At 37.0% G+C, this 14,488-nt stretch overlaps 1 protein-coding gene across 5 annotated transcripts in view; it reads right to left on the bottom strand.

Annotated features, from left to right (window-relative positions):
- nek1 (NIMA-related kinase 1) overlaps positions 1-14,488 on the bottom strand; it is an 88,257-nt gene that overhangs the window by 54,046 nt on the left and 19,723 nt on the right. For all 5 annotated transcript variants that reach the window (XM_015344937.2, XM_015344941.2, XM_015344936.2 and 2 more), the window contains exons 10-12: positions 6,601-6,673; positions 5,153-5,310; positions 138-197 (exon numbers count right to left, since the gene is read on the bottom strand). In XM_015344937.2, coding sequence (XP_015200423.1) covers positions 138-197; positions 5,153-5,310; positions 6,601-6,673 — 291 coding nt within the window. The remainder of the gene's footprint in view (positions 1-137; positions 198-5,152; positions 5,311-6,600; positions 6,674-14,488) is intronic.

Below are 14,488 nucleotides of genomic sequence, written 5' to 3'. Positions count from 1 at the left end.
TGCTCAGGTTGCAGATAAGGACAAAAGCAGAGACTGAGGTAGCTAGATAAGAAATTAAGAAAGAGTGATGGGAGTTCACATGTTAATTATGTTGTTAGGAGTAGGATTAATAGTGATGCAGTTTTGTTTCTTTATACCTCGTACTTTACCCTCTCTTCTCCAGCACGACTTACTCTCCTCGCTGGGACTGGTTGAGCCTGGACAAGATATGAAATGGCATTAGACTGAAAAGAACACACCCAACAAGGGTAATATAGTACAGGAATGAGTGAGCTATCCCCTCTAGTTTTTGAAAAAATAAAGAGTAAAAGAATAAAAATGAATTAAATATTTTTGCTGATCGTAATAAAATATGTAACTTAGAAGCAGTTATTCATATATTCAATATTGGGCTGTCTTAACAGTTTTTTAATTCAAAGCCAAAATATAACTGCATATTATATAACAGTTCATCTGTTGCTTTCAATAGCATCCTAGTTATTGCAGTCTATCACTGTATTATTAATTTAGTAATTAGATTTGCCTCTTTTCTGGGTGATTTTCATAATACTACCTAATTGTAATGTGTGAATACCACCTTTGGTTACCTTTTATGTTACATTATGAAAACTATAGTTGTTACTCTAGTTGTATAGGTGGTCCTCAGGGTACATGCGTGACTCGCAACCAGCCCTCCTTGTTCAGCTCCCGATGTGACCGTAATATGAATCTACACTTCCTTAGATTTACCACCAGTGTGGATCACTCTTGTATTTCATTTGCCAAGTGTTAGCCCAAGCCATTTTTTAAACTCGCTTGCTGCTGTATTTGTTAGCCACTCCCCCTATGTTAATATCATCAGCAAATAATAATAATAAATGCTTATACTTACAGTATATAGCACTTTTCTGGACACTCTAATGTCCTCATTGTTTGTTCAAACATTTCTAGCAAGATAGACAAGATAGTCTCACTATAACCCCATTTTAGCTGTTAGAAAAAAAGTCCTTGTTTCCTAAGATTTCTTCAAATTTAGCTCTATCATGTTCCATAACATTACTACTACTGGTCCTGTAGTTTCCTGGTTCCAATGCCACCCTTTAAATTTATGAGTTTCCAGTTTTTGGTTACTGTTCCCATTCTAAGTGATTGTTGAAATATTATAGATAGGAATCTAAAAATAACAGACCTTACAGAAGTCTTACAGAATTACAGGGAAAATATCATCAAGCACCAGTGATTTATTTAACAATCCTAACACCCCCCTAGAACCTTAGTAAGAATTATGCTAAAATTACCCACCACTGCTTAAACTGTAGTGTTTGTGTAACAAAACAAGATGTTACTGACATTTTTCGAACAGCTGTGTGAAACATCAATTTAGTATGCAAAGGAACAAGTAATAATAATAATTGCTTACACTTATATAGCGCTTTTCTGGACAACTAAGGTTGCTGCTGGAAGAGGTGTGTGAGACCAGTAGGGGGCGCTCACCCTGCGGTCCATGTGGGTCCTAATGCCCCAGTATAGTGACGGGGACACTATACTGTAAACAAGCGCCATCTTTCGGATGAGACGTAAAACCGAGGTCCTGACTCTCTGTGGTCATTAAAAATCCCAGGGCCTTTCTCGAAAAGAGTAGGGGTGTAACCCCGGCGTCCTGGACAAATTTCCTATGCCTCCTAATAATCTCCCCACTCCGACGGCAGGTGGCACGACGCGCCGGTTGGAGTATGCCTGGTCGCATTTAATGGCAACGTCCGTTAAAAGATTTGGTTCAAACCACCAAATGGAGACAGGCGTGCCGACAAGCAGACCCTGCTGATGCGCGATTAACGCTAGGATGAGAGAGAGAGATTTATTTTCTGTCTCCATTAGGCGATTTGATTGGACTTTGTTTTTAAGCATTTAACATTAGGTTTTTGAAATGCCTACTTTTATTGATTCTGTACGCATCTGTTTTTTTGTCTGCTGCTTGAACATTCTGCCTTATTCCTTCATATTCTGTTTTTCTACAAAAATACATCTTTATTTTACTCACATTTCTGCGTTTTAAAGTATACATGAAAAAAAATTATGACCACTATTCCTCAGTGGTTCCATCATGTCAGTTCCCTTCAATATATCTTGGGTGTTTTAAAAGACGCTGTTATTGACTTAATCTGCCCTAGGATGTACTTTTACAACCTGTGTTAAAAAGAAATCACTAGTCATTTAAACCATCTCAGTTTTAGCTTCTTTATTATATATCAGAATATGCAAATGTGTGTGTGGAAATTTGGAATTTCCCTGCAATATAATGTCACTTTTGCTGCATAACTTCCCGATTTCATCATACAGTACATTTCCTATCTGCATTGTGTTCTATAGCATTTTATATAGTATGTCTCGCACCCCAGTTTAAATATTCCTCAACATGCATATACACATTCCCAAGACATTGGTATTCTCTAGTCCAAGCTCAATCCAAGTGTTTACTGGATGGAGTGGACCCATCTATAGCCCATCAATTCTCCCCTTTTCTTCCAGGCTGTTTATGCTTGGATCAAGCTCCACTAAGTCCTGGAATAAGTAGGATATGGCAAGCTCCTGAGATGTCATTCATTTAGTTTGCACACCCTTCCGTGCACCTGTAAAAAGCTCCACTGCTAGAAAAGTGTACAGAATCTCTCTGATATGCAAGGCAACTAGATCATCTAATTTAGTTGTAGTATACAGTGCAGTCCATACATATTTGGACGGACAATTTTTGCTGTTTTGGCTCTGTACTCCAGCATATTGGATTTAAAATAAAACAATGGCTATGAGGTTAAAGTGCAGAATGTCAGCTTTAATTCGAGGGTATTTACGTCTATATTGGGTGAACCATATAGGAACCACAGCCCTTTTCATACAGTCCTGCCATTTAATGGGACCAAAAGTAATTGGACACATTAACAATCTTAAATAAAATTTGGTATGTTTGCAAATCCTTTGCAATTGATGACTGCTTGAAGTCTGCGACCCATAGACATCACCAGACATTGGGTATCTTTCCTGGTGATGCTCTGCCAGGCCTGTAATTCAGCCATTTTCAGTTCCTGCTTGTTTCGGGGACTTTTTGCTTTCAGTCTTGTCTTCAGTAAGTGAAATGCATGCTCAATGGGATTCAGGTTGGGTGATTGACTTGGCCACTCAAAAACATTTCACTTTTTGGTCCTGAAAAACTCCATAGTTGCTTAAGCAGTATGTTTGGGGTCACTCTCCTGCTGCAAGGTAAAGCGCTGTCCAATGAGTTTTGAAGCATTTGGTTGGATCTGAGCAGATAAGATGCTGCTGTACACTTCAGAATTCATCCTGCTGCTGCCGTCTGCAGTCACATCATCAATAAAGACAAGTGAGCCAGTTCCACTGGCAGCCATACATGCCCAAGCCATGACACTACCTTCACCATGTTTCACAGATAAGGTGGTTTGCTTTGGATCATGAGCAGTTTCTTTTTTGTCTCCATACTTTTCTCTTTCCATCACTCTGGTACAGGTTAATCTTCATCCATCAGGCTTTGTCTCAGAACTCTAGAGGCTTTTTTATGTACTTTTTAGCAAACTGTAACCTGGCCTTTCTTACCAGTGGTTTGCAGCTTGTGGTGAACCCTCTGAGATTATGCTGGTGTATTCTTCTCTTTATGGTAGTCTTTGACATATCTGTGCCTACATCCTAGAGAGTGTCCCCGATCTGTTCAACAGTCAAAAAAGGGATGTTTCTTTACAATTGAAAGTATTCTTTGGTCATCCACTACTGTGGTCTTCCATGGTCTACCAGGTCATTTGCTATTGCTAAGCTCACCAGTGCGTTCTCGCTTCTTAACAATGTACCAAACAGTTGATTTCAACACACCTAATGTTTTGGTTATGTCTCTGATTTATTCTGAGTTTTCAGCCTCATGATGGCCCACTATAATGGCATTAACACTTTTTTGGTCCTCATGTTGAGAGAACAGCAACAGACTCCAGATCCAAACGCCACATCTAGAATCAACTCTAGACCTTTTGTTAGCTCTCTTGTGCATGAACTAATGAAGCAACACACAGCTGGCCAAGAAACAACTGAGCAGCCAATTGTCCAATTACTTTTGGACCCCTAAAATGGGAGGAATATGTAGAAAAAGGACTGTGATACCTCGCATTAAAGCTGACATTCTGCACTTTAACCTCATAGTCACTGATTCATTTCAAATCCAATGTGCTGGAGTACAGAGCCAAAACAACAAAATTTATGTCACTGTCAAAATATTTACGGACTGCACTGTATGTTAGCTAACTGGGTCTCAAGCCCAGGTATCTTGGACTCAAGATGCTATCCCTGCTGACAGTATTCACAGTTCAACTCTAGATACCTCTGTGTAGAAAACCAATCACCATGCAAAGCACACTGCAATGGCTTCATATTGCAAATGCATTTGTTTATAAAAGCCCTTAAATTCTTATGTTAGATTACTAAATATCTTTATCACCCTACTCCAAGGCAAAGAAAGGGAATTAAGTATGCAATGTTTTAAGTATTTTACCACTTAAACAGTTTTATATGCTAAAAATCACAGAAAATATGAGATAAATATTTAAATACATTCATTTACATCTTCATGTCAATTTACTAGTCTAAGTATGCAACTGATTTTGCTGTTATGTATACTAGATGGTAGTAACAAGTATATATCGGTATTATACAAAAGTGCTAAAGCAGATAATCTGAATGGCCTCCTTGTGTTTACAATTTTCCTTATATTCTAATGGGATGAGTCTTTGGAGAAAGTCCCCATGACTTTTTTCACTTTTCCACAAAACATGTTTCACACATGTTTCAAAACCAGGTAAATGTGACACCCTTTTATAAGTGTTTTGAATAATTTATCTTTATTTGTATTTTTCCCTTGACTTCAAACAACATTTTTCATTTTTCATTTTAATTTCACTTCCAACAAACCATTACCACAGCTTAATTACATGCAATACTCTGTAGAATCTTTTCAGAGGCCTATAACATATACTCATCTAATTAATTTTATGCAGAATGCAATTTGCCAATTCGGGGGCTGGTCTTTATCTTTATTCTGACCACACCAGAACCCTTACAGAACAGATCAAATTAAATATTGAACAATAATGTAGTTTCTTCCAAAGCTTTTTTCTCCCACCTGTTTATGTTTTACTAGTGGCTTCCTCTCTGCAGACTTTTGTGCTGTATCTCCACACTTTCTCACAGTTAAAGGCACTCCATACTTGGCAGCAGGTTTGGTGATTTTTTGAGCTGGGGCTGCACAAGCTGATGCCTGTCCCTGAGTAGGCCTCTTTACTATGGGTAAAATAAAATAAAAATATTCATTAAAACTGAAGTAAAACTTCAGCTTAAAAGACCGGTTGAAGATTACTGCAACAAGAAAACACATCTAAAGTCAGCAGAAAAAGGCAGACCATTCGATTTGATTGAAACAGTAAATGTGTCAAATCAGAATGTTTTATGTACAGGTCATTATTATTTTGTGCTTTTATAACAAAAAAATAGAATTCAAAAGCAACAGACTGTATCCCAACTGATTAAAAAAAATCAATTCGGTAAAACAAAGGAAAACAAATAGCTTTCTAAAATGATTAAAAAACAGGATGCAGTTAAAGGAAAAAGTCAAGACAGAAACTAAAAGGAATATTACATAGAAGCTAAAATTGTTATTTCTGCAGCAGCAAAAAACACTAATTATGAAGTAAATTATAGCTGAAACAAAAACTTCTAGACAGTGAAACAAAAGTGACGTACTAAATTAATATGTACTGATGTACTAAATTCATATTTCACTCAGACGTTCACTAAAGCAAACCGCAATAACATGCCGCATGCAGTGAAATGATAAAGGTCTGTAGCTGAACAAAGTTATACTAGACTACTAAGTGTGACTTATATGTAAGGAAATAATATCTAGGAAATGGTCAACATGGATATGGAAAAGATAGGTCATGCTTAATGAATTTGTTATAGTCCTTTGAATAAGAAACAGTAGTAATACATACATATAGGTCCTGTGTATATATATATCCTGTGATTATCATGTCATAGAAAAATACTGCTGCTCTGAAATCAGACCAGAGAAGATCTAAATACATTTTTCTAAAATGAGAAGACTAGAAGGGGACCTGAAACATGCATTCAAAATCATCATTGGATCAATCAGCTATTTACGCCCCAAAGGGTTAAATGGGCTGAATTTGTAGTCTTTCTTATGCTCATATACCAATACTGAAGGTACATTTCCTCACGTACATTTCTATGCTGCACTCGAGGAAATGTATTACTTCCAGCAGGCTTCCCGTGTCCAAACTCTTATTTTTGTGAACTATGGGGCAAATTAAACACTAGGCAGTCTGAAAAATATAATAACATTAATTTCTCCTCAGCTGGAGACAGTTAATGGAGATTTACTCGCATCATTTAAAAATGCGATGGATTTACTTCAGTTAAAAATATATAGGTACTTTAGAACCATTGTAATTGTAAAATTAAAAAAAGTTTAATATGGAGATTATATGTTTAAGATAAAAGGGCACATTTCAACAGTATATCCCCGTGTTCTGTACCCCTTCACTTGTTTACCTGCTGCTACTTGAGCCTCACTGACTTTAGGCTGTTTATGGAGAGCTGGATAGCTGAATTCCTGAGCAATAAACTACAAAAAGAAGGAAGAAAGTTTTAAGATTTTCAGTTCACTTGTAAAATGCTGATCCATTTCATATAACATGGACTTGCTCCAAATATATAAATATCAAACGCTATATAAATATACACACAAGAGTTTGGATTAAAGGTAAAAGATCTTAAAGCTGTGGATGAATCAGAAAATTGCACTGCGATTTATACTAGGAAAATAAGTTTACCAATTATGGAAGATGTGATACTGCACATCAAACTATTACAAGATCAAGCATAGAACTGCATAATTCTCAAAAGCAGAAACAGTATGATTAAATAAAGTGATTACAGTGGCACAAAATTAAGGTACTTATGATACCAACAAGTACACCAAAATGCACTATAAAATCTATACAGAAGCAAAAAAAGAAGAAGTAGACTGTTAATAAAAACCTAGGTATTAAAGTATTAATTAGTAAAGACCTCCAGATACAGACTGTGCAGTCAGCATTAAAGCACTGTATTGGATATGGAATTCTTGGTTGCAGTTAATTTTGCCAGGAAATGTGCTCCAAGAGTTACTGCTATCATGCAGTAACATCCATATGGCACAGTTGTAATGGAATTAACACTTTCATATATACAGAGCATTACAAAAGCAAAGTCATAACATCATTTTGCAATAATTGCTCATCATTACATATTAAATTGCAGAGAAAAGATAAGGATTACTATAATAATTCACTGTAAATATTTCAGAAACGTTTAGTCATTAACAGATTGCTCTCCATATTAATGTCTATTTGTTATAAGATAATTAACAATGAACAGTCTTGTACTAAGATAAAATGAAACAAAAAGGTTGGTTTCTAGCAGTTACAGAGATTACAGGTAACTAAGCTTCACAATATGAATTAAGCACACAGCTATGTATCAAAACAGAAGGAAGAACAGAAAAAAATCTACCTTTTACAGAATCACAAACATTTTAAAGTATACACATCAGACATTACATAGCTTGTTTAAAAATATCATTGATAACTAGAAATAGGATCATATGTATGGCAACATGACTAGGAGACAGAACTCGTAACTGTTAGGAAATGATAAATAATAAAAAACTTTATTTTATGTACCTCCTTTAAAGGTGGCTTCTCAAAGCGCTTTACAGAATGATGACAACAATGAATAAAAAGAATACACAAGATAAAACAAAATGACAATATATAGAGGAGACCGTGGATGGTGGTACTAAGAAAAGCAGAGGGGTGAAGAAGGGAACCAGTTAAGTAAAGGCTTTTCTGAAGAAGAGGGTTTTGAGTCTGGATTTGAAGGAGTTTAGGGAATGTGACTCTCTGATATCCTTGGGGAGAAAGTTCCAGAGCTTGGGGGCATAACAGGAGAAGGCCCTGTCACCCATACAATATAGACGGGCTTGGGGGACAGTAAGGAGAGCAGAATTAGAAGAGCGAAGGTTGCGAGGTGGGGAGTAGGGCAATAATAGTTCAGACAGGTACTGAGGTGCCAAGCCATGTAGAGCCTTATAGGTGAGCATGAGGATTTTAAAGTCTACACGGAATTTGACCGGAAGTCAGTGCAAGGACTCCAGGATAGGAGTAATGGGATCACTTGCACTAGACCTGGTCAGGATTCTGGCTACTGAGTTTTGGACATACTGTAGTTTGTTCAAAGTAGATTTAGATACCCCAGGGAGTAGAGCATTACAGTAGTCAATTCGAGAGAACACAAATGTGTTGATCAGCTTTTCAGCCACAGTTAGTGATAGCATAGGGCGTAGTCTAGCGATATTTTTATTCAAAGATGTTTTGACCGTATACTGTACATGTGGGTCGAATGTTAAGCCAGAATCGAATATAACCCCAAGGTTTTTCAATTTAGATGGAAGCTCAAGTACAGAACCATCTACAGATAGGGTTACAGGACTGGCTTTACAAAGTTGATGGGGGGTGCCAATAAGCAAGACTTCAGTCTTGTCGCAGTTAAGATGAAGGAAGTTTTGAGTCATTTAAATATTTATGTCAGGATGCAATTAGATAGAATAGAGACAGTCACATCCTTGGTTTGGTATGGATGAGTATCGTCAGCGTAGAAATGAAAGCTGAGGCCATGTGATCTTAAAAGCTGACCAAGTGGAAACATGTAAATGCTGAAGAGCAAGGGGCCCAGTATTGAGCTCTGAGGAACACCAGACTTAACAAGACCAATTTCAGACCTGTAAATTGACAGCGATCAGTGAGGTAAGATTTGAACCATTTGGGAGCAGTGTCAGAAATTCCAAACACAGTCTCAAGACGAGAAAGTAGGATGTTATGGTCAACAGTGTCAAAAGCAGCACTGACATCAAGAAGGATGAGTATAGAAAGAGAACCAGAATCAGAAGCTTTTAGAAGATCGTTAGTGACTTTGATCAGGGCAGTTTCTGTGCTGTGAAGTTGACGGAAGCCAGATTGGAGGGGTTCGAAAGGTTGTTTGTCATGAGGTGGTTATGTAACTGAAGTGTGACAGCACAAGAAAGGGTAAGTTGGAGATGGGGCGAAAATTGTTAAGATTGTTGAAAGCCATGTTAGGCTTTTTTGGCATGGGGGTAATGGCAGCAGTTTTGAGAACCGTTTGTACAATGCCATACATGCCGTACAATACCAGCACTAACAGATTCAAGCAGAGCATATGGTCCATTTAGATTTTCAGTGATAAAAGTTTCTCATTAATCAATTAATAAAGATAATTCATTCTCAAACTGTAGGCAGAAGGCATTAAAAAAAATCAATTTTATACAATAACTACAGTGGCTATCAAAAGTATTTACTCCCCCTTGGACTTTTTCACATTTAACTGTTACAATATAGAATCATTATGTAGTTATTTGGGACTTTTTGCCATTGATTGACACAAAACTAATTTTGTTAATTAAATTAAACTAAATTAATATGAAACATAAAACAGAAAATATATAGTATATACAGATGCAGCCATTCAAAATGCGCGGGCGATACCGCATTATTTTGCGGTGCGCTTTACGCGGTCTACCGCGAGTTACCGTAAATTCTCGTATAATACCGCAATTAAAATAATAGTATCCGGAATTTCCGCAAGGTGGAGCTAATAAAGCTCAACCTCTCATGTTTGAGCTGTCACCATCAAAGTCTTTAACGAAGATATTACTAATAGTATTAATAATGAATGACCTTGGACAAGCTGTAAACAAAGTATTGCCCTGGTCCACATTCTTTTTTTCATTGACCGTCTTTGTAAAAGTAACACCACAGCATTTCGCAATCACGCATTTGTTTCCAATCATGCAAAGTGCAGTAATTTTTGAGAATTGATTCACCATGCCTTTCACATGCTCATAAAAGAGATTGATTAAGGAACATAAACATATTACCGTATGCAAACTGTACTGTATACAGTATGTATATGTATATTTAATGTCTTAACTGTGCCGTTTAAGTATTGAATATTTATATGGAATTTTACCACTGAAGGGAAATCTTAGTAGCTGAGCATAAAAAGAATAGGAGCATACTGTAACGCGTGTGAAGGCCATAAACGATATTAATTTTGGAACATAAACATACAGTATATGGCTGGTCTCGGTACTTTAAAGAAAACATACACACCAGTATTCCATTTCTCCCTAAACATTAAGCATCGAAGTCTTTAACTAACGTGATACCGGAGTCAACAAGCATACTTTTAGAATTTGATTAAAAGGGAATATAATATGGAATCGCGTATCTAAAGAAATTAATAATGATATAATTATATTCATGTACTGCAACACAAGAATAGTACACGCTGTACATTGTCTGTAGATAATGTTTCTGTAGTGCTTTTTCAGCACTCTGCACGTGACCTTGCCGGTGGCGCTGTGGGTTAGGTTCCTGACTCCCACCTCACATGGTCTGTGATTGAATCCCACTGGATTTTTTTTAACAAACATTGTTAAAATGATCGAATTTAAGTAATTTTAATAACAATGAATAGTCACCTAGGCGTTACAATATAAACATTTATATTGATTTAAATCGCGTTTAAATCGCCTTTATTTAAAACCCATAAATAAAGCTGATACTGTTTAGACTTAATTTTTTTAAACTGTATTACAGCAGCACAATGCACAATGCAATATAAATCGCTATCTTTGTCTTCTGTGTAATAATGTTCACCTCTCTGTCCAGCAAATTAACAATGGTAATAATTAACTTTATTGTATATGGCACCTTTAAAGGTGGCTCCTCAAAGCTCTTTACAGGTTAAAAACAATAACAACAATACTGTTAGGCTGGGCAAACGATTTTTTTTTTTAAGAAATACAAAATGAGATATAATGATGTGTTCCGGCTTAGACATTAATGAAGAGCATAACACGTGGGTGGCGTAGAGGTCGGCTCTGGCTTTCCCATCTACTGTATACACTGCAAGTACAACCCCCCTCTCTGCAGGAGTGCTGGCTGTGACGAATTAAACCGGTTTCACAGGTATTTTCAAAGTAGAAGGAGGCAAGATTTCCAGCGAAAGACACCTCCCCCCCCTCAAAAACCCAGTAAGTACAGTACTTACTAGTTAAGAAAGCTAGGCTCCTCAATGAAATCGCTTTCACATGCTAATGCGTTGGTGTAACAGTCCGGGCGTGGCAAGCTTCTAATGTCAACCCGACTACAGCGAAAGGAACCCTTCTTTCATTGGAAGACAATGAACATATTTTAGCCCTGAATGATTTAATAGCAAACATGGTTTAAATAAAAGACATTTTTAGCCTTTGTCACTAATGAAACCACTAAATAAAGACATAAATATAGAAATCTTAAGATTTTTAAAATACATGACTTTGCTAAAATTTATTTGAAAATAAAAACGATTACAAACATCAGGGGAGAGAGAGAACAGGGGAGGGATGTTGGTTTTGCATAAGGGGCAGGGCTATGGAAATGAGGTCTGTTTGGGAATGTGGAGTTACATGTTCTGGCTGTTTGTGAATTATTGTTGTTGAGTATGGAGAGTTGAGGTATTGATTTTGTGTAATGCTTTATGTTGAAAATTGAGGTGGATTTTGTTTATGATAAAGAGGATAAACTGGGATGGGAGGAGGGGTTGGTTTTGCATAAGGGGAGCAATTTGCGAGAGTATAATGGTTTGATATATTTGATTTTGTATTGTGGTTGTATCTATGTTTTTGGTTGGTTTTATGTTTATATGGTTGTTTTTGTTGGTTGGTTGTTATTATGGTTATTAATAATACGATCTATAGTTGAAATCTGAGCCTAAATAAAAAGAAAAGCAAGTGATTACGTTTATGAGCAATCTAATTACTTATTCGTTTAAAACGCTATATAAAATAAAGTTTATTATTAATTTGCTGGACAGAGTGGTGAACATTATTATGCATAAGACAAAGATAACGATCCTGATCAGTTTAGAAATCTGTGTATGCTGTAAGGTTTTTACTTCTTAAACTTTTAAAATACATGTTTCGATTAGAAAGAAATCCTCTTCCTGGTACAGTACTGTATGTATAGCAAACCAGCACGTCTTTTTTTCTCCAATCAGAGGGGTGTCAGATGGTGTCAGACAATCACCATTCTGAAGCCCTACCATAATCTCTGGTATGGGGAGACCCCAGAATTCTGTCCCATAGTTTAGACAGATGATAGATACTTTTATTGATCCCGTGAGGGAAATAAAGTAAATCATTTTCATTTTAGGAAACTATTAAACACTCGGTTAAAAGCAAAGGAGATTGTCTGTTATAGTGGACATAAAAACAAGAGTTTGCTGGCATTATATCCTAGAACAGTGGTTCTCAAACTTTTTGGACCAAGTACCACCCCTAATCCAACCAAAGCATCCAAGTACCACCTACAAGTCACCATCTCATAGGAACCCCAGAAATTATCAATGACCAACATGAGCGCATGTGCACACACACTCACACATACATATAATAAATATTATAATAATAAACTTTGTTTGATATATTAAAATGTGGCTTCTCAAAGTGTTTTACAGAAAAAAAACAACACATAAAAATAAAAAAGCAGCATTTCAGTGAGAGGGGTGAGCCTGTTTAGTCGAGCAAAGCAGATGTAAATTAATTTTTCGAGCCTTGATACAATTCACAACAGTCTAACAGATTTTAAATCGTCAGGCATTTTCTTGACCACAAATGAAACCATTAATTTCTGGAGCAACCTCTCTAATTCGTGCAACTACACCCCTGTGTCGGCTTGTCATTGCTCTAGCATCGTCTGTACAAACTCGGACAAATTTATTCAGTCGATGCCATTCTCTCCGATAAATTCATTCAGAAGCTGAAATGCGTGCTCTCCTGTAGTTCCTGTTGGTAGCGGCTTACAGAACAGAAAGTCCTCACTGGACGTACCCTCAAACTCGTATCTAACGTAAACGAGCAAATTGGCCAAATCGACTACAGACTCATCTAATTGCAGTGAAAAACATCTGCTAATCTTAACGCGCGCTGTCAGCGTACTTTTGATATAATCCTTCATTTCAATAATTCTATGAATGACTGTGTCTTTCGGGGGGGCAGCAGGTCAAGCTGTTCAGCAGCTTTTTCTCCACACATAATATTGTGGGGCTTACCTGTTTTAGCAATCCGCAAGCTTGCATTTTTCCATGTTTCCGTTTTTATTTCAGTGTTTATTTTATGTATTTATTTCATGCGCATGGGAGAGAAACACAGAGACGCTCGGTGTATTTTTCTCAAATTAACTTAGAACAGTTCTTAAATATTTTCTGTTATTTTTCACGCTTTCCTGTGCTCACAAGATTACCAGCGTTCGTAGCACGCATTTCTATGCATTCCTGTGTTTGCAACGTTGGCATTCTTCCAAAATCACGCACATTCTCCTTTCTCCCTATTTGCTGGAGATACAGTAGCTTTTTTTTAAATACAATTGGTCACTTGCGTCCGTAGCACGCATTCCTATAGAGTGGTATAGAATTACAGAGTATCTCTTGTGTCCACTGAAGTATTAGCGCGCACTGTATCGTAGTAAGTAGGCTGCGTATTCGACACGTATAAAAATACAAAATATGAAAACCCGTCCTGATTTTTTCAGCGCACACAACACAGTTCCAGGGTCATTTGGCGTACCACCTGGCGGCACGCCACGTACCACTACCGGTACGCGTACCACAGTTTGAGAACCACTGTCCTAGAAGACACAGACCGGCGCCAGACCGGGAGAATGCCTGCAGCGTAAAAGAAAATGCCTGATGTACTAGGGATTGGACAGTTTCCAAGTGCTTGTACAATCGATGGAAATGTTCAAATAAATGTGCAAAAGAAATAAACAAAATAATCATTTATTTCTTTATCATATTGGGTAGGTTACTGTACCACGGGTTTGTACCACGCATTTTGAATGGCTGCATCTGTATTCACCCCTTTTACCAAGATCCACCTAAAAAGGATCTGATTAAACCAAATGTCTTTAGGACTCACCTAATTTGTTGAATGGAGTCCACCTGTGTGCAATCTGGGTTTCTTAAATAAGTTCAGGATAAACATAAATATCTCTGGTAGGTCTCACTGTTGATAAGTACAGCTCCCAACAGAAACTACACCATGAAGACAAAGGAACTGTCAAAGTAAATCTGGGATAGGGTTACTGAAAAACACCAAGGATATAAGAAAATTTCCAAGGCATTACAGATTTCCAAAGCACAGTAAAATCCATTATAAAGAAATGTGGAAAATATAGCACAACTGTGGAAAAAAAATGAATGAAAATTAATTTCCAAACAAGAATTGTCAGGGAGGCCACCAAAAGGCCTGTAACAACTCTAAAGGAATTACAAGCTTTCG

Source organism: Lepisosteus oculatus, chromosome 1 (genome assembly GCF_040954835.1).
Source record: "Lepisosteus oculatus isolate fLepOcu1 chromosome 1, fLepOcu1.hap2, whole genome shotgun sequence".
NCBI classification, from domain to species: Eukaryota; Metazoa; Chordata; class Actinopteri; order Semionotiformes; family Lepisosteidae; genus Lepisosteus; species Lepisosteus oculatus.
The sequence above is the reverse complement of the archived record's forward strand: the minus strand, read 5'-3'. Positions and strand labels throughout refer to the sequence as shown.